The sequence below is a fragment of the Strigops habroptila genome, chromosome 4, assembly GCF_004027225.2.
Source record: "Strigops habroptila isolate Jane chromosome 4, bStrHab1.2.pri, whole genome shotgun sequence".
Taxonomy (NCBI): Eukaryota; Metazoa; Chordata; class Aves; order Psittaciformes; family Psittacidae; genus Strigops; species Strigops habroptila.
The window spans coordinates 57,518,096-57,538,122 of NC_046358.1; the positions used below are offsets into that span (position 1 = coordinate 57,518,096).

The following is a 20,027-nucleotide window of genomic DNA, read 5'->3' on the forward strand; positions in this document are numbered from 1 at the left end:
ACACAGCATTCTCTCTGAGATAACAAGCCAACTCAAAGTGGGCTAAGTTCAGTAAATAAGAATGTGGACACCGAGCTGTATGACACATCTCAGCTGGCAATTACAGATGTTTCCCACCTTCTTCCTTGGAGAAATTTCTTCATGCAGAATCAGAGGTGACACACGTCCTTCAAACTCCTTGTGACAGGTCTTTCCATTCGTTGAGGCTAACATTCAGATTTCATCTACAGCCCAGTTCACATCAGATGACCAGTAAAAATGTGGGGTTTAGGGATACACTGTGACTGAAAATAATTCCATCCTATCGTCCATGAGCTAAATTAAACCTCTTAATAGCTTTTGCCTCACTAAGAAGAATTTGCTGCTTGTGGAGTTACATATGCTCAGAGGTATGCACGCACTCCATCATACCTTTCATACAAGCAGGATAGGTCCCTTGCTCTACAACAAGATTCATAACCAGATTAATAAGAGCAATTCAAAATACTAATCGTACAATTTTTCTCTTCTTTGGCTACATCCTTTTCCCCTCTGCACCCTTCGCATCATTTTCTTCTCTAATAAACACAAGATACTTGTCCTCATGAGCTGTTTGCACCTTCCTCTCAGCTTCATATTCTACATTGCCAAGGCTGAAGCTGAAAAGAAAAGGGAAAAAAAGGGGGTTCAGTAAAATATCCAGAATGTCTGAACCTTGCCTGGCTGAAGAGCCCTGGCTCTCTAAAACAAGCTGGGAGATGGATTTCCTTGTTTCAAAACAAGACATGGGTATTCAGGCCTCTCAGGACCACTATCAGAATGTTTTTTCACTAACTGAGCTCAAAAAGCTGCACACCTGGATTCAGTTTGCATGGCTGCTCCATATCTTTTCCAGTAGAGTGTCGACTCTGAGCAGATTACTAGCATCAGACAGGTTAGCAAACTTAAAACACCAGAAGAGCAACACACACATCATACTGTCTTGGAGAAGTTGTGCAAGAGACTGAAAGAACTGTGGGTAGATCTGCTGGTGAAAAACAGTAGGTTTTCATGCATGGTAAGATTTAAAAAAAAGTCTATTAACTTTCCTGCAGGATTTTAGGTGGATTCGGGCCTAGCCTACAAAAGGTGTTTTGGTTCAAAATCAAGCTATGACTTGCAAACACTTGAGACGTACTACTTAAAAACTGTCCATTGTATGTGATAAAAGAGAGTGTGATAGCATGCAGGTATTCTGCTTACAAACGGCCAGTGAAACTGGTTTACTTTTTTAACAGGCTGCCATTGTAAGCTACTCATGCTTTTTTATTTATTTTTTTCAGAAAGCTTTAGCCTATATTATAACTGTAATAATCTATTTGAGTTACTCTGTAGTATATAAACTTGAAAACCAGTGACACACCTTATTCAGATCTCTTAATTCTCTCCTGGAGCATTAACTAGGAAGTGGTTTGCCTTATCTACTCTTACACTGAGAATTACCCAAAGGGTGTGGTGTTTTGAGAAGAACTGTACTAGTCAAGACATGGTTCATGTAACAAGTTACGTCAACATAGCAGTCTGGACAGTTAACAGAAGAGCAAACTAAGAGTGCTAAAGAATTAAATTATTAAGTATACAAAATCTACCAGATTTAGATATTACGGGATTTTTTGCTAGACAGACACCAGGATTTCAACCTAGGAATGCACTTACTGTGTCTATTGATAATGTAAGGTTGTTGAGTGCAAGACACCAGGAACTAAACGTCCTGTGAAAAATGAAGCAAAAAAAAAAGGACCCAAATATAGGGCTGGGATGCCCAAATAAGTGTCCTCCCTGATACACTAGCATGCGAAAGGGAGAAGAAAACAACACCAAGATGCAGCATGTTCAAATTTCTACCACCAGCTGCTCTCCTGCAGTGATGATGATGAAAAAATTGCATTTTCCATTCCATTAAGGCTTTCTTCTCAATTTTCAAAGCTCCTTTTCTCTTCAGCACTGGTAGAAACTCCTCTCCCTGGAGCAGTATGAATCCCAAAAGAATGTTCCAGGATATGTGGCTGCAAACATACTTAGTGAAATCATATAAAAATTGCTCAAATAGGAATCAAGCGGTTACTTTAGCAGTTCTTGCTATCTCTGCAGAGAAGTGGAAGCTTGGTTAGGAAATGCTACAGCTTACCCATTTAAAACAAATTTTGCTCTAGAAAAGGGTGAAATGGAGCCCCAGAGATTAATGTTTAGTTCTTCTACTATTTTGTTTCTTCTTGCTATTTTACTATGAGACTGAAGATAAAGGCTGAAAAATGCTTTAAATAAGGCCATTATAATGGGGGTACTATCCATTCTATCTCTACAGATAAACCCGTGATCTGACTGACGGTCACTTCCAGAACCCGCCAAGGCAGCTTGTAAAAGCAGTTCCACAGTGATTCAGTCCTCCCTGCCCAGAGCTGCAGGGGTCAAAACAGCAGCCTCTAACCATGGAAATAAAGGCCTGGTATCATGGAGTCTATCTCCTAAGGACCTGAGAGCATTTGAAACTCCTAACCAGCTGCTGTATTTGCAGAAGGTGGTGTCAAATACATGTGTGCACACAGGCACACACCCACCTTTGCAGAGGAAGCATGAGCACCTTACACAGAATCCACTGAAGGCATCTCTCCGTGCTCTCCCACAAAGAAACTTTGACCTGCACTGGGTAACTAACGAGAAGGCACGGTCATGCCCTCGAGAGCCTCTACCATCAAGGACAAGTGAAAGAAATGAATGTGTTTCATAGCGCCAAAGACAAATAAGAAACGTATGATACTGGTCTACTCTCCCTAGATATTAGCATCTTTAAAAATGTCTTTCAAAAAAGAGAATTGAAAGCAACAAGATGTACTTGTCTGAAAAAACCCCAAACTTTCTAAAAAGCAGATGTTGCTATTCTTATCAAATTAATACAGACAAGAAAAAAAAAATAATCTTAAGTACAATAGCTTTGAATTAGGAGAGAGGGCTTATATAAAATACTACTCTGAATGCAACTGAGTAGAAATGCAACTAATCTTTGTGCAGCAAATCTTACCAGTACCAATTTTGTTTCCTTTTATTTTTCATGCTTGCTTTTCATTGTTAGGCTCATGTGTCACAATTGAAATAGGACTAGTCAACAAGCTAGAAAAGATTTTGATTTTCATATGGTAATAGAGTGCTGTTACTTTATCTGTCTTCTATACTTGAGCATACTACTGGAAATAACTCTGTTAATTTGCAAGCTAACCAGTGTTCCTAGAGAAGTAGAGTATCTGAGCATTAAACTCAGGAGCAAGTGGGTGTAAAACTCTGCACAGACATAACATACACATCCAGCTACCTTTTCCCTGTATTCGGCTTCTTTCAAGGCACAAGACTGTTGGATCAAAGCCTGACATCTATGCTGGTGACTGCCAGTCCTCACTGACATCTGAGAAAGTGAATGTTACTCAGAGGATGTAAATGGCACCTCCAAGTCATGCAGTGCCTCTGAAGAACTGGATTGCATTAACAGAAATGGCAAGCAGCCCAATTCCTCTTCTGGAGACTTAAAATACTGATAGTCTTCTAGCCATCAAAATACTGTCAACCATGCCATTCAGTAACAAAGAACACAGTCTAAAGAGAATACATTTGTGATGCAAAGCCAAGAAGAAATACTGTCTGAGAGGGAAAAGTGTGTGTGTGTAAGATTATGCTTTATGTTTCTGTAATAGAGTATCTGAATTATATGTATGTGTATATATTTAAATGCACTATAGATACGTGTATTTCTACCTGTTTGCAGGGGCGGCACAGGCACTGTGATTTAAAAAGCAGACACAACGTGTTTTCCCTGAAGCTGCTTCTCCGGTGCCGAATTTCTTTTCAGCCAGTGTGTGGATTTACTATTGCAATACAGACCCATCACAAGACATATCTTTGCCCACTTTTGAGGCTTTTGCGTCAAGTCTCAAAACCCAAAAAATGTCACTGGAAAAACTTCCAATTATTTCAGTGGCTTACAATTTGTTTCAGAGAATAAATGTGAACTGAGGGCTGTAGGGTTCCAGTTATTACTAATTACTGCAGCAATAAATTATATAGAGTTTACATTTCAGAGCAGGTGGTTTGCTAAGGTGTTTGATGAATTCTTGTATTTACCACCCAGTTTTGAACCTAAAGTGCAGGAGCTGTGGTCCTTTAACTTTTATAAGCTAAGCTTATAAGCTGAACCTATGAAACAGGTTTAGTTTTCAGTCTTCAGTTTCCCTACAAGAATAAAAGTTGAGCTTGTGTGATAGCACGTGCCTATTTCTTTTAATTGGCAGATCAAAAATAAAACCAAAAGTATGCTTCTCAAGAGGCACCAATCTGAAGGCTACAGGAATAGCATGAGAACAGAGGTCCTGTTCCCAACAGCTGGCTCCCTAAGAGCCTCTGCTACCGAATTCTTCATCCCCAAGACAAAATGTCAGTATACCTTTTCGAATTACTGTCAATACTTATAGCTACAATTATACAAACCTCTTGTTACGTTATACTACATAGAAGGATGAATCGCTGATAGGTATTAAGGATGTGTATTACAGAACAGCATATACTGCCTGTACTTAGAGGCTCACTGAGATAATCTCCAAACAGGTTTCAGAAGGTTTGCATTTGTAACTTCCTGGAGAATACAAAACCTATACATGTATCATTTTGTTACTAATGTTTAAAATAAGCTGCAAAGAAGCAGAATTACTCTTTTACTATCCACTGGCCTGGGGCCTGGAAAGTGACTGAGACATCCCACAATGCCACACGACACTTCAAGTATGAAAATGTATGTATAAAAAATGACCAAAAGGGCCAGTGTAAAGTTGTCTGCAACTCATTTTCCCCCAATACTTTTGTCTTAAGTTTACAGATCTAAGCAATAGTGCTTTTTAATTTGGGCAATTTTTTTCTTCCACTCAGTAGATCTCTCCTTGGCAGCATGTTTTTCTTGCTATAACCCAGATTTTCCAATTCTCAATTTCATGCCATTACTCTTACAATAGTTCTTACAATACTCTTACAATAGAACCTTGTAGTGCCCTAAGGAATTCATATTCCCCCTTAATGTTTAAAGTTTTCAAGTATTTTCAGATTTACTTCTGTTAGGCATCTCTTGGTCAAATTAATACATGCGTTTGCCCACTTGCTTTAAATAACAACCAAATACGTCTCTTGGTTGATTTTCCCATTCAACTTTTTCTCTAACTTGGCAACCTCTAAATTAGGTGTTTGTACCATGGGCATGCTGAAAGTTCAAAAAGAGCACAAGAGGAGAAATAAACATTAACAAATATAGTTTTGGTTTTTGATATATGAAGCTTATAAGGAACTTTGCATGATCATTGGAGAAATTTAGAACTATTTTTTACAGCTATGAAGAATGATTATGCACCAAAAGCAAGCCAAATACACTATGAAACAACACCACTGTTGTGTCCCAGTGCTAAGAAGGTTGAAAAGTTTGCCTTTGTACACTGCGTCTGAAGATGATGACCATATTTGCTTGAAAAAAACATCCAAATTGCCTTCATTTCACATACCTCATTATTAAAAAGCATTGTGGGATATCTTAACACTTTGTATAAAACTAAGCTATAGCTTAGAACAGTTGCAATTTACTTTGTACCTTGACTTACCACAAATCTATAAACTTTGCAAAATAGTTAAAAAAAAGTACAGCAAACACTAGCAACTTATTTTGCTACTTGCCACTTTCAAACTTTAACAGCAGTATAAAAATATGAGCTGTAAGAGGAAAAACTTACTTAGAGGATACCAGCAGAAAAGATGCAGAAATTTCAGGTTTTATGCCCATTAAACATAGGAACTACCACCATAATTTTTTCTTTTATAAATGTTTTATGAAATAGTTAAAGAGCTACTTCTGCGAAAGAACTGGATAAAGTTACTCTAAAAAAAGCCAGGGCATGTTAAACTAAAATTAAACCACAAACTATTGGTCAGCTGAAGCCAGTTATGAGAGGGAACACGGGCAATTCCTGTCTTAGCAAGAGCATTAAAAAAGTCCATTTTGGTAAGACTATAACCGAAGAAAAACTAACAGTTGTTCCAAGTAGTGGTACATGCTGAATTTCTCATGGGACTACTGATGTTTAGCAAATATACCTGTGTTTGCAAGACTCAGCTAAAGAATATTCTTGATCTTTTAAATTCTTTGAGAATCCTTAAAGAACCGTATTTCCAGAGGGGAGGGGGATTTATTGTCCCACCTGTCCCCAAAGTGACGTTTCACAACCAGTTGTCCTTCACTAGGTTAGGCTGAAAAGCAACTAGAGACATATATTGTTCCATAGACCTCTCACGACAGACAATTTGGAGCTTATTTTCCAGTGTTAAAAGTCTAGAAAGCAATTTTTTTTACGAAACCCAAGAGCACAGAGAAGACATACATGAAGCTCTGTTTTCCTAAAGGTTTATTCACGCTGGAAAGGGCTCTGTGACTATATTTCCTATTTGAGTACAAGATTTACGTTTGACAGACAAACTGAATATTCAGATCAAGCACCTCAGTTAACTACAACATTGAAACTCCGCTTCTAATTCATAATATAATATGCCTAAGCTAAATTAATTAAAAAACAAAAAGCATTTTTGACTGCTTACCCATAATGGTTTTGTGTGTTTTAAAGCATTCAGAAACTTTGCTAGGTGAACTGCATCACCCTCTTCTGAGTGATGAACCTAAAGCATTTGTTTAATTTTCAAAAGGAAAAAAATGTGCTCACTTACATGATTTCTTTTGTTTTCTCCATCTTTTATAGATGTAATAACTGTCTCAGAAAAAACTGTTGATCCAGTTTTGTTATCTGTAACCTGATATGGCAAAAGAAGAACAAAATATCATTTTTTATTACTCCTTTGTTACTCTCAGTCCTACGTGCTGCAATACTTAACTCACCCGCTCCCTAATAAGAGACAAGAAAACCCCAAAGTAATGATCACCAGGAAAGTATCTGCTCCAAATTATTTTATTTCTTCCCAAAAATGAAAAATTGTTTTTATTTTTTGAAGGTATTTAAGAACCAGTAGCTTGCCGTGTATGTTTTGCTATGTATGTTTTCTCATACCTTTTCAATTTCTTGATGAGTCTGAACAGTTTTATTGCCAATTCTGGTTTCCGTGTTGGACTCATTATGGTAGTTGGGAGGTAGGTTTTCAAAGTTTACTTCTGACAGTTTTTTTGCGCCTTCCTCTTCAGCTTCCATCTGCCAAATTTAAATAAACCAACTGAAAATTAGGAACAATTACACAAAAGAGAACCAGCAGCGCTTCTTGTGCAGTCCTCAGTAACACTCTGTTTAATTATGTGATGCTGTTAGTACAGATCCTCCTGTATGGGAACGCTTACTCAGCTGTTTCAGACAGTGACCGCAGCAGCTCGTTTAATGGACTAGAAAAACAGTGGTAAGCTAAGCCCCTGAGCTCTGGACTGTTTAAGCCAAAGTCAGTCCCTGTGAGGATAAAGTGTGCAAAGACTAGTGACAAGTTGGTATCTGCAATTGACTGGTTGATGCAAGTCAAGAGCCCAGCTTTCCGCTATTCCCAGAAAACCACTAAACACTTCAGACACACTTTCCCATCTGACAAAGAAAAGAAAATATTCTGGCAGGGCAGAGACATAGCCAAAGCCCCCTGAAGTCAACAGAAACAGGCCTATAGATCAGGGTGCATACATTCAGAATTTCATTCTCCATTTCAGTTCCCACACTCTGTGCCAGATGAAGGCTCAACAAGAAAAGGAGTGCTCTCTGAATCAGAACACAGAGCAAGGTCAGCAAAAAGGCATGAGCCTTGTAAACAACACAAACTGTGAATAAGTTGCATCCCATTGTTATTTGCAACTGCTGTAACCGAGCTAGGACGTCACAAGTTCAGCCAGGCTGAACAACAGCATTTTTCCCAAGACAAAATTTCTCTTTCTGCTGTGTCTGTTTATTTTAAATGACAGCTGCCAACCTTTTTATGTGTAAAGTATTTATCTGCTAAGATGCAGTCCAGACAACCCACATTTTGTGCTGTATACAGACCATTCCTCAATCCAGAACTGACAATAGGAAGAATAAAACAGGCAGAAATTTTGACTAGATCTTTATTTTAACTAAGCATATTTTTCGCATTGTAAAGAATACTTTTTAAAAGAATGAAAGAATGGTTTGTCTCAATGTGTTTGCAGTCTAAATGAAGGGAATGACAGAGGCAGATTTCAGCAACTGTCCAGAAGACAAATAGAAATTCAGAAATTATCTAATTATAGTAAACAAAGGTCTGTTTCCCCAGTGGATTGTCAGTAAAAGATGTTTTTTGACCATGTATTTTTGAATGAGAGGAAAAGAGAACTTGGAAGGAAGATTCTTAACACAAAGGGGGAAAAAGTGCAGTAGTAAGGGGAATGCAGGAACAAGCTCTTTGGATGGGGATACGAGACAATAGCTTGCGGTCTAGACTGGGTTCCTGGCTTTGAAACAGGTCCTGTACAATTCTGGGCAAGCAATTTGAGATCAAGATACAGAAGGGCCTTGAGCAACCTGGTCTAGTGGAAGGTGTCCCTGCTGGTAGATGATCTTAAGGTCCTTTCCAACCCAAACCATCCTATGATTCTATGATTCTATGTAAGCTGCTTCTCCACGTCTTTTCAGGACTTACACTTTCAGGTCCTGGTTTGGGATAACCTCTTGTGTCTCGGTTCTGTACAAAGACAATAAAGTAACTCTTCACTTCAGTCCTCCCCTTGCCACGTACTGCTGTTTTCTCACTTTCTGAACCAGGAGGGCTCTTTGCCTGCACCTTCGCCCCACCATCTGCCCGGTGGCTTTCCAGCGCAACTCCCCGCAGCACCCGAGAGGCGCAAGGGTGTGCGGGCGATGTGAGGAGCCGGGCGCGAAACCCGGCCAGGGAGCAGAATAGCGCCAGGAGCTGAGGGGAGACCTCCCGCCGCAGCAGGGCCCGCGCCGGCGCCCCACACCTCCCGCCTCCCCGCCTGAGGAGGGCGGCAGCGCCGGGCGGGGTAACCGCGGCGGCCGCCGGGCTGACAGGATTTTCGCGCTCGCCTGCCTCAGGCAGCGGCTTCTCACAGCGGGGCGCGGACAGGGCCGGCCGCCGGCTTCCTTTGTGGCACGCATGGAGCCGGCCGCGCTGAGGGGGCGCGGGGAGGCGTCTCCTCACAGGGATCGTCGAAGGCGGGTGAGTGAGAGGATCGCGCCGCTGCGCTGCCCGCAGGTGCGGCCCGGCCCGGAGGGCTGAGGGAGGGAGGGAGGAAGGAAGGGTCCCCCCACCCAGCCGCCGCCTCACCTCTTGCACCGCGTTGCGCAGCTTGTGCTGCGTGTCCTCCATGAGCGCCTCCACCTCCCGCAGCATCTCGCCCAAGCTGGCCGCCCGCCGCCGGCCGCTGCCCCCCGCCGCGGCGCAGCACAGAGCCCCCAGCACAGCCGCCAGCAGCAGCCATCGCGGCCCCGCTCCCCGCAGCATCCCTGCGGCGCCGCTCCCGCCGCTGCCCCTCAGCAGTGCGGGCTGGCTCTCGGAGGTGGGGCGGGGCTGGGCGGGAGCGGGCGGCCCCGCAGCGGCGACCTGGCTCCGCAGGCTCCCGCCGGCCCCGCAGCGCCGGCCCACACCGGCCTGGCCCGGCCCCCGCCGGCTCCACAGCCCGGCCCGGCCCCCGCGGCAGCCCGCAGTCATGCGTGAGAGGCACGGCAGGGAGCGGGACCCCGGGCGGGAAGGGCTGAGGGAGGGAGGCTGAGGGAGGTAGGCTGAGGGAGGTGGGGGAGAGATGCTGAGGGAAAGGAGTAGTAGAAGCTTCCCTTTCAGACCCGAGCCCGCCCTTCCAAGGATTTTTTTGAACAGGTTTAACGCGAATAGGATGATGCTTCATCCTGCAGACGAGGAGGCTCAGGGGAGACCTTACAGCAGCCTTCCGGTGCCTAAAGGGGCCGACGAGAAATCTGCAGAGGGGCTTTTGACAAGGGCCTGTAGTGACAGGACAAGGGGAATGGCTTTAAACTGACAGAGGGGAGATTTAGATTAGGTATTAGGCAGAAGTTCTTCCCTGTGAGGTGCTGAGGTGCTGGCACAGGTTGCCCAGAGAAGCTGTGGCTGCCCCATCCCCAGCAGTGTTCAAGGCCAGGTTGGATGGGGCTTGGGGCAACCTGCTCTAGTGGAAGGTGTCCCTGCTCGTGGCAGGGGATTGGAACTGGATGAGCTTTAAGGTCCCTTCCAACCCAAACCAGCCTGGGATTCTATGATTATGTATTTTGTTTTCCAGTCTTCACCAAAGGTTTTCAAAAGATGTTTCCAGCATCAAGGATCAGCTAGGTCTCTGAGAGGTGATACATCCTGCATCTGCTGGCCAGCACCTCACTCTTCCTGATTGTTTGCTTTCAAATAGTTTTCTAAAAAAACTTCAGACAGCAGCATAATTTTGTACCTGTGTGCATTGTTCCCTGTTTCCACATTATTCTTCCTCTTTGTGCTGCACCCCAAGAATTTAATGGGCAGTTTTTGCTGCAGTCAGCTCACTGCTCCAGGGCAACATTGCCGTGCCAAGAGAGAACTGACCTGTAAGTCTCGTTTTATTTTGGAGCCTGAGTGAGAGGTAATTGTGAATTAAGTATTTCTGCAGAAACTATTTAAAAGTCTTGCAAATTTCCCGCAAGTGGATTATGACAATAATCACCAACATAAAATCCAGTGTTATTGGCAGCCAAAGGCAGCTCCATTCAGCTCTGAATGCTAACAGAAATGCTGTAGCATTTCTATACTAGAGTAGTAGTAGGGTGCTGCAGCACCCTCGAGTGCTTAGATTTGCCCTTCGCCCTGGAGCTGCCAAAGTCCCCTGGACAGCCATGGGCACAGGGGTGCTGTGCCTTGCTAGTAAGTTGAGCTGGTGAGACATGAGCCGTGTCTAGTTCACAGTGACCCCGCGTTGTGCCTGAGCTCATTAGCCTTATTGAAAGGCAGGTAGAGACGTTAGGGCATGGAGCTGTGCGAGCAGCCTGACGTGATTCCAGGCATGATTAGGTTCTTCCCTGCCATCTGGAGTTAGGTGCTTTTCCCCTCAGTATCACTTGATCTGCCTGGTGTAGGGGTGTTGCAAACTAAGAGGAAAAAATTGTCATAGATGGCAGTGCACCTAAAATTTAGGATTTTTAATGATTAATCTTCATCTTCCTTCTTGGCTCAGTCCAGAGTGCCTATGCAAAAGGGTTTATCTACATGGAAAATTTTGGGGGTGAACATTTATTCCAATACAGTTGCATTACTATAAACCCCCAAGTCTGTACTCATACTTTAGTACCCAGGTACGGTTTTATTTACAGTTAAGTCATAACAAAGCATGCAGCTAGCATGAGAGCTGTTACTGGTGTATTTTTCTTTCAACAGAATAGCTGCTTTATAGGTATGTGTACAGTAGTAAGGAAAATAGCTACCCTTGTATAATTAATTACACTGACATACAACCTAGATCAGAGCCTGAGATACTTTAATTACTTGTACTGAAAATGCTACACCTAGATTATCTCCCACTGAGGTTAGTGGGAAAATTACTGTAAATTTCAGTGGGATTTACACTCTTTAAAACAGAATTACTGAGGACCTAAAGGAGCTTGTAATATTGATCACCTCTTCTGGTCACTTGTTCTGACTTTTCCATCTTGTATGATTAAAGCAACAGTGACAAGCACAAAAAAAAAAAAAAAAGGATAAAAATTCATCTGTATTTAATGTGACAGAATCCTGTAATCAGCTCTTCTGCATTTTCACAGCAGGAAGAAAGCCACATCTGTATTGAAAATACTGCTTCTGTTTAAAAGCATGCTTCTGAGGACATAGGATTAACTATGAATAGTATGTTCTTATGTTGGACTGGTACAAAGTCTTGTTTAAAATTATGTTAGATGAAAGATGTCAAAGAATATGTTTTGGACTATAATAAATTTTCATAGCTAAGGTACAGCCCAGAGAGCCGATATTTTTCTCAAATTAACACAGCTAAAGATCATCTCTTCCTGAACACATACAATACACAAAAAACATACATTACACAAAACCACATATGATCTTTTTGCCAAGATATAGTTTATTCTTAGACAACTTATTAATTTAGTTAGGACATAGTAAGCTGGAATAATTTTAGCTGGAAACATAGTTAGGAAAAGCATATCCCAGACAGGTTATATAAAAAAGAATTTGTAAGACTTCGATCAGCCTCAATACAAGATCCTTGAAAGGGATTTGAGGCAAAAATGTCCCCCTGTCATGGTGAATGCACTCTTGCCAAATGCAGACATCATCTGAATCAGTGATTCTGGAGAATAGAAACCACCTTCTGGTTGGATGAGTTTTGAGACAAAAGACCATGTTCCTGCAAGCAGCAGGGTAGGGAGTTGTGCACGTTTGATTTATTTTTTCCCACCCATTGTTTATTCATTTAAAGGCAGTATATTATATTCTGTTTGCTGTGTTTCAGACATCTGTTACTTTGCGTCTTCATTTACCAATTGATTGAATTCTTTTCCCTTTCCAATAATTGTACTGCCAACAGTCAATCAGTTGGCTGCAGAAAAAAAAAACAGTCTGGCTAATATACAATCTATAATATGAAAAGAAAGGGCAGCTTTCTGAGGTATGTAGGTGTAAACAACATCAAATATCTGTACAACAAAAACAAATTCTATCATCAGCAGGCAAAAATCCAGAAACAGAAAGCCTAAATTCCCTGCTGAAGGGGAAAGGAGAGTACAAGAGAGGGAGAACAGAGTTAAGAGAAGGAATTAACATTACTCCCCTTACTTCCTGCAGTACTCCTTTCCCTTACTCCCCAAGCGTGCAGGATATCTATGCTTAAGTACCCATTTGCTGCTTTTGGGGCGTGATGATTTTGGTTTGGGTCTCCCAGGAAAGCTGGTGGGTTCAGTGACGGGTGGTCATTGGAGGATCAAGGTTGACACCCTGTGAGAGACTGTGTCGTGCCAATGAGTCCTTTCTAACAGCAGCTTGAAAGCCCAGGTGTGACAGCAGCCAGGGACAATTTAAACTCAGCGCAGCTATCTGACAAAGTGGAAGAACAAGTGGCAAACTGAATGCTTGTAGTCTACAGTGAATTTATACTATACTATAGTCTTGAAAGATATTGCTTAGCATGTCAGCAGTAAGTTAATTCCGCAGTGGAACTGATTGCTTTATTAGTACAGTATCAGTTAGGAGTTTTCCATGGGAGAGACACTATCCAGAGACATTAAGATGTGATAACAGTATTGATTGTCTACTCTTTTTAGTGGTCATTTGTTTTATCAGATTGCTTGGACTTAAAAAGCTCTGACTTATAGTAAAAATGTTTGCTACTCGCATGAGGTTTTACAGTATGGAAACTTGTAAATGTAAGGACTGAATAACTCTTGAGTATAAAAAACCACAGAGTTATTTTCTGGGTCAGCTCAGTGTTTAACTTTCTGACCATTTTTATATGTTCAACATATATAAAATTTTTAAACCCAATCTGAGATTTGGAAGCTTTGTGAAAGATTTAGGAAAGAATTAGAAATTTCAAAGCAATTAGAGCAGAATCGTTTAATGATCATAGTTTTGGCAGGTTTTGCTCAAATAAATAGGTATGAAGAACGTGGAAATGCTAACCTATGTTTGGGAAAAATCTGACTGCAATGAGAGGAATATCAACAGCGGCTTCCTGGAATTACAGGTCCTGAAAATTTCCTAATTTAATACCTCTTGGGAATAGCTGTGCCTCATTCTAGTCTAATTAACTTGCTCTGTAAATTGATTAAATCACGAAGCAGTAAGAACTTGTTTAAAAAATACAAGGGTATCATGCATAGGTTGATTATGAACAGTTATTGTATTTAACTTTGTGCCTTGTCAAAACCAGAGTAATGCTCAGGTGGAGGTGAACACCTTGGGGGCCTTTATTTAACAGATTAAAGGAGAAATTTGTGGTTTGCTTAATTTTATTTTCTTAAGAAAGGGACTTGTATTAATTTTATCTTCAGAGCTGCAGAGTTTAGAGTGGAGCTCTCTTACCTCCTTTTGGCCTTTTCATGGATGATCATAAAATTTTCTAGAAGCTAGATTATCATATGTCAAGGATTTATGAAATACTGACCTATCAGCACATGTTAAATCCTTGACAGCCTTTTCAAACACAGTCATTATGTGGCAGCTGAACTGTACTCGGGAAAAACAGAATTACGCAAATACAAATATTGTTCAGTTTTAATGGCACATGATTTAGCAAGATAGCAGCTATGCATTTGAAATATGAACATGCTTTGATCTGATTTTTATTGCCTTTGTAGACTGTATTTTCCTTTTAAGGTACTCCAGGTTTTAACTGGTGAAGACCTAACTGATCAACAATGACTATTTTATTAGCGTGCCTTGTGTTCTCTCAATTACTCATGACCAGAGCGGACGGAACAGTGAGTCACCTACCAGACATTATTAGAGCTGTGACAACAAGAAACCAGATGAAATCTCTGAACTGTATCTGCTTTCCAGACCACGGAAATATAGCATATTGAATTGGCTTTGACTTACGCAAACTGCAAAGCCTGGTAAGGACTCTTTTCTACAAACACAAGTATGAATTATATACGTAGGCAAACAGCTGTTTTCTAGTACATGTCCTAGACACTGTAAATGCCACTCCAAGCCCTTGGCTCCATTTAAAAATAATGACCTATGGCAATAAGGTTCTGAAAGTTATAAGAAAGTATTTCTTTCTATTTGTAATGTGTAAGCCCGTGGCAGTGCATGGAAAAGTTTTTGCTGCTCAAATGTATTGTCCATGTGCATTCAGACATGTGGATCTGGCACTTAGGGACATGGTTTAGTGATGAACTTGGCAGTATTAGGTTTACAGTTGGACTCAATGATTTTAAAGGTTGTTTCCAACCTAAATGGTTCTATGATTCCATACAATCAAATTACATTTTAAAACTTCTGCATGCCAAATTATTCTAACTATCCAGGAAGAGCAGTATTGTCTGATAAATTAAATGAAAATGACTTTTACAGAAGTGTGCACGTATGCTTTTTTTTGGACAGTCCATAGCTACAAACACTCTCATCATGACCATCATAGTATTTCATGCTTTTAAGACTTGGTGGTTAAGGAAACTGAGAGTGAAATACAGAACCACTATTTCCCAATCTCTTTAGAGTGTATTTCAGATCAGTAAGTAATGACTGAAAGTTTTTAGTGATTCATGTGAAATGTATTGATGTCTCCACACAGTTTGTAGTAGACAGTTGATGGCTTTCTTGCTACCAGCTCCAAAAGCAAGAGGGTTGGTTATCAAGAAATATTAAGCCATTCTCTCATTATCAGAGGGAATCCTTCCAGGCCACTATTCAATCCTATTGCCTGGATAGCGTAGGGAAGTAGGTTCGCTTTTGCTTAGAGGTGATATACATAGAGAGAAGCCATCCTAGAATCAAAGCTTTTAGTCTATTCCATGGCATTACTTGGTGACCAGTCCTGTTAGTTTCAGCATTTTGTAACATGAAGTCAGGCATGACCTAAGTTTTGATACAGATCTCATCTCCTAGCTCCAGTTCCCCTATTCTGCTTCTTGAAATTGTGCTATAGGCAAACATAACATGTATATATGAGAGTTGGGACAAAGAATCAAGAAATTGGCAAAGAGCTGCTGTGAAATCAGGTCAACAGTAATTCATGAAGAAAGTGCCTGCAAGAGGAGGAACCAAATATAGTAAGAAATGAAATGGGTTAAAGTAAGGTAGACAAGAACTCATACAAGAAGAAGTGAAAAGATGACCCCTAGAGCAGTAGGGGGGTTTTTTTAAGTGATAATGAAAAGACTGGCTTGGGACGCGGGTAGAGAAAAGCAGTGTGAAAGAAGAGCTACAGAGAAAAAGTGCTTGGAAAAAGAAAGCCACATGGACAGAACAGTGAAGCTTTAGCAGAGAAACAAAAAAGCTACTTCAGAAAAGCAAATGATTGGGGCAAGTGAAACCTGAAGGTAGTTTAAAGGAGAATGAAAATAGAAAATGCGCTTGCATGGAATAAAGCACATAGGAGAATAAAGAACCAAATGCAGGGTGAGAAACTGAGAACTTTTATCATACATGTAATACACAGAAAGAGGCATTTAATTTGAGGAAAAAAAGTTTTGCTTGCCTCTTATTTAAACAAAACATAGGGAATCTAATGTGTAATAGTGCTTTGGCTGTGTATGCAGATAAAATTTTTTTCATCCCTTGGCCAAGAGTGTATGTCACACGTTGGCCAGTTTTTCTCCTCTTTTATGCTATAAATTGCACTTGCTGCTACCAAAAACCACAAAGATAATAGTTGAGTTAGGAAAACACAGATCATGTATCAGCCACCCACTATGATCTTTGCAGATTCTAGATATTCAATCCCCCAAAGGTCACACAATGGAGCCTTTCTCAAAATGATAAGCAAGTAAACAATGACACCTGAAGTTCGCAGCTTGGCAGCAACTATTTCATAGATGACTCACTAGCCACTGGGTTGACTAAAGATTTGCCCAACCGTACAAGCAATCCAATCTTCCCTCTGGTAGATTTAGTGAAGCTATGTCAGTGTTAGGCTAGACTGTGTTTAGCCTCATATTTTGCACATTTATGAAGTCAGAAGAAATACAAACTGTGTATTAAAACATCAAAGCCATCAAGTATAATTGATTAAGACCTAACAAGGTAATTTGTCTTCTGTAATGCGTATAGCCTTTCTCTACCAGAGTTCCACTCTTTCTAAATTTTCCATTTCCTATTCTAAATATATGTTCTGAACGTATTTCCCCTGTGGCTGTGGATCTAACATCACAGGGCATTCTGATCTATTTATTTCACAAAAGACAGAACAGACTTTAAGATAAAATCGGGCATTGCACTTGATTTCAACAGATTTTAACAGATTTGTCATTATTTATACCCATGTAAGAGGAGCAACTCCAGTATTTCCAGTTTTTAAATTGCCTACTGTTCTGAATGATGGTATTTTGTACTTCTTTCCACTGTGGCATTAAGTTTGCTTTAATTAGTATTCCTTCAAGGATGGGCATTGCTGCTGCTTTTTTTTTTTTTTGCCCCCTCCCCCCCCCTTTTTTTTGCTGTTTTGTGCCACACAGGTTTTTGTGGTTGTAATGGTGAATAAGTTTGTGTGATAAATAGAAGAGAACAGAAATCCCACAATAAAGGTTATCCATTCACAGCTGACTGCTTCCCTGAGGCTGCAAAAACATATGGATCCTTTATTTGGAAAGATCTGAATTTTAAAATTCGTAAATTAAAGATGCTCTAATCATAGAATCATAGAATTGTTTGCATTGGAAAGGGCCATAAAGATCTAGTTCCAACCCCCTGCCACTGGCTGGGACACCTTCCACTAGACCAGGTTGCTCCAAGCCCCGTCCAGCCTGACCTTGAACACTGCCAGGGATGGGGCAGCCACAGCTTCTCTGGGCAACCTGTGCCAGGGCCTCACCACCCTCACAGGGAAGAACTTCTTCCTAATGTCTAATGTAAATCTACCCTCTTTCAGTTTAAAGCCATTCCCCCTGTTCTATCACTATGTGCCCTTGTAAAAAGTTCTTCTCCAGATTTCTTGTAGGCCCCCTTTAGATACCTGAAGGCTTTTATAAGGTGTCCCCAGAGCCTTCTCCAGGCTGAACAACTCCAACTCTATCAGCCTGTCTCCATAGCAGAAGTGCTCCACCCTCTGATTGTCTCCATGGCCTCCTCTGGACTAGCTTCAACAGGTCCATGTTCTTCTGATGTTGTTGCCTCCAGAGCTGAATGCAGCATTCCAGGTGGAGTCTCACCAGAGCAGAGTAGACGGGGAAAATCTCGTCCCTCGACCTGCTGGTCACACTGCTGGTGATGCAGCCCAGGACAGAGTTGGTTTCTGGGCTGCGAGTGCACACTGCCGGCTCATGGTGAGCTTCTTGTCAACCAACACCCCCAAGTCTCTCCTCAGAGCTGTTCTCAATCCATTTGCTCAAACTAGGATTAGCCAGTATTCTCAGCTGACTGTGTATCTTTCAAGTTGCTAGTGTGAGTACAAAGTCATTGATACACTGATATTTAAGTTGTGTATGGTCTTTGTTAAAGTACACAAGCAAAAAATACTGAATGATTAAAAACAAAGAAATGTATTTCATTAAGAAAAAATAGGTGCTCCCTCCATCTTGCCTTACTTGAGTTTGTGAATCATAATATGATCCATTTTTTTCATGGTTATGTTTTTTTTACTTTAGGACACTATTTCCCCACATCATCTGCTTTTCCAGGTTGTTGCTGAAGCCAACAAAACAAGGATTCCTCTGTGGAACCCAGTTCACTCAATTTCTCTTTCAATTTTCCTTTCTTGATGAGAAATTATCATTGGTGACTCAAGTTCTTACTGAATTTGAGGACACAGGAAGAACATAAGGAAGGGAAAAGGTGGTGGACCCTCGTAGCCTCCTCACAGACCATTAAGATTTGGGAGACACCCTCCCTGCACACCCTCCGCTTGCCTGCTGCCCTGGTGAGATCTGCCTGTCTCCTGCAGCATTTCAGTTGCTGCTCATCCCCAAGCACAGGAGCCATATAAGTGAGATTCCAGTAAAATATGACGTTTGAGAGAAGGCATCAGCTCTGACATCACTGGCTCCAACCCCCTTGTCAAAACAGCAACGAATGATTGCAGGAGCTGGAAACACTTTCATGTATATCCTGAGGTGTACTGTCTGAGATAAAAGAACTCAAAGCAGTATGCTGTCTTCAATGTACATTCAGCTGCTGCTTTCCATCTTTTTTTCCAATATTCCTCTGGCAAGATGTTTACTTAAATTCCTATTGAAATATGAAGGGCAAAGTTCATAATCCAGATGGAATGTCATGCAAAGAAAATATACTGCAGAGGAATACTACATATCCTTCTGTAAATTCACATTATCTGCAGTCTATTTGGGCTGTTGCTATTATTTAGCATTAATACAAAATTATTATGCACACAAAATGTTTTTAAGCAGTTTTCTTTTAAATTCGAGATAATTTAAAATTTAAAGTAATGGACTGATATCTCTTGCAGATTTTGAAACTAAATTTTTATTGTTTATATAATAAACATAAACCTACTAAATAACAGAATTGGTCATCTATCTACATGGAAAGGTTTTCTTAAGTGTCTAGATTTTACAAAAATCAAGTACTTTTGTGTACTTCAGTACAAGGGAGGATCCTGCTTCTGATGGGAGTTTGCATCCTATGTTAAGAATCAGAAAGGATCTGGGAGCAGAGGCAATGGTCTTCAAATTATTTTTGAGTACTTAGATGTGAGTAGGACAGAGTGGCACTGTGGAGAGCAGATACATTTTTGTGATCACAGGAGCCATCAGCCCTGTACAAAATAAAATCTAGGAGAATTAACATCACAAATGACCCAAAGAAGATGTAAAATGTGCTAGAAGAGTGGTATATGGATAGCAATGGCAACAAGAATTGCTGCTTTGCTGCAAAAACTGTGAAAATAGACAGGTAGTGGTACCATGAAAGCAACTGGGACAAGACCTCCCGGAACATGAAGGTTGTCACTGTCCATAAAGCACTGTTAAAATTGATCAGCAGAAGTTACAAATAAACACTAAAAGGAGATGTGTTACAAAGAGCAGATGGTGCAACACAGCAGCTGGTAGGGGTGGCAGAGTGGTGACACCAAAGCAGCTTAGATGGAGGAGGAGTGATTTGCCATTGTTGCCAGGTGCCATAGGTGTTATCAGTAGATGTGTGGCTGCACAGCAACAGTTGAAGAGGATCACAGACTGTTAGAAAGCATGATTGCCACTTAGTCAATAACATGCAAAGCTTTTGCACTTCATCTGACAGTGACAAAAGTATGATTTGGCAGGAAGCTGCAAGACCTGAAGATACATTCCCGTTGCCAATCTTATACTGCGCAAATAAAAGAAATGGAAGAATAGTTGGAAGAAGTTTACATTATATCACCAAATTTATCATTT

The 20,027-nt window shown here is 41.0% G+C and overlaps 2 protein-coding genes across 10 annotated transcripts in view; one reads left to right on the top strand and one right to left on the bottom strand.

Annotated features, from left to right (window-relative positions):
• The window catches only part of DKK3 (dickkopf WNT signaling pathway inhibitor 3), a 28,406-nt gene extending 18,563 nt beyond the window's left edge, over nucleotides 1-9,843 (bottom strand). Inside the window, exons 1-3 of one of the 2 annotated variants that reach the window (XM_030485227.1) lie at nucleotides 9,316-9,843; nucleotides 7,095-7,232; nucleotides 6,757-6,840 (exon numbers count right to left, since the gene is read on the bottom strand). In XM_030485227.1, the coding sequence (XP_030341087.1) occupies nucleotides 6,757-6,840; nucleotides 7,095-7,232; nucleotides 9,316-9,699 (606 nt within the window). In that variant the 5' untranslated portion in view covers nucleotides 9,700-9,843. The remainder of the gene's footprint in view (nucleotides 1-6,756; nucleotides 6,841-7,094; nucleotides 7,233-9,315) is intronic. The other variant, XM_030485226.1, reaches the window with a different exon arrangement.
• The window catches only part of MICAL2 (microtubule associated monooxygenase, calponin and LIM domain containing 2), a 132,228-nt gene continuing 121,153 nt past the window's right edge, over nucleotides 8,953-20,027 (top strand). For 6 of the 8 annotated variants that reach the window (XM_030485216.1, XM_030485224.1, XM_030485218.1 and 3 more), the window contains exon 1: nucleotides 8,953-9,207. The gene's annotated coding sequence lies outside the window, so the exon portion shown is untranslated. Of the gene's footprint in view, nucleotides 9,208-14,440; nucleotides 14,589-20,027 lie in introns of all 8 variants that reach the window. The other 2 variants (XM_030485217.1, XM_030485225.1) reach the window with 2 other exon arrangements.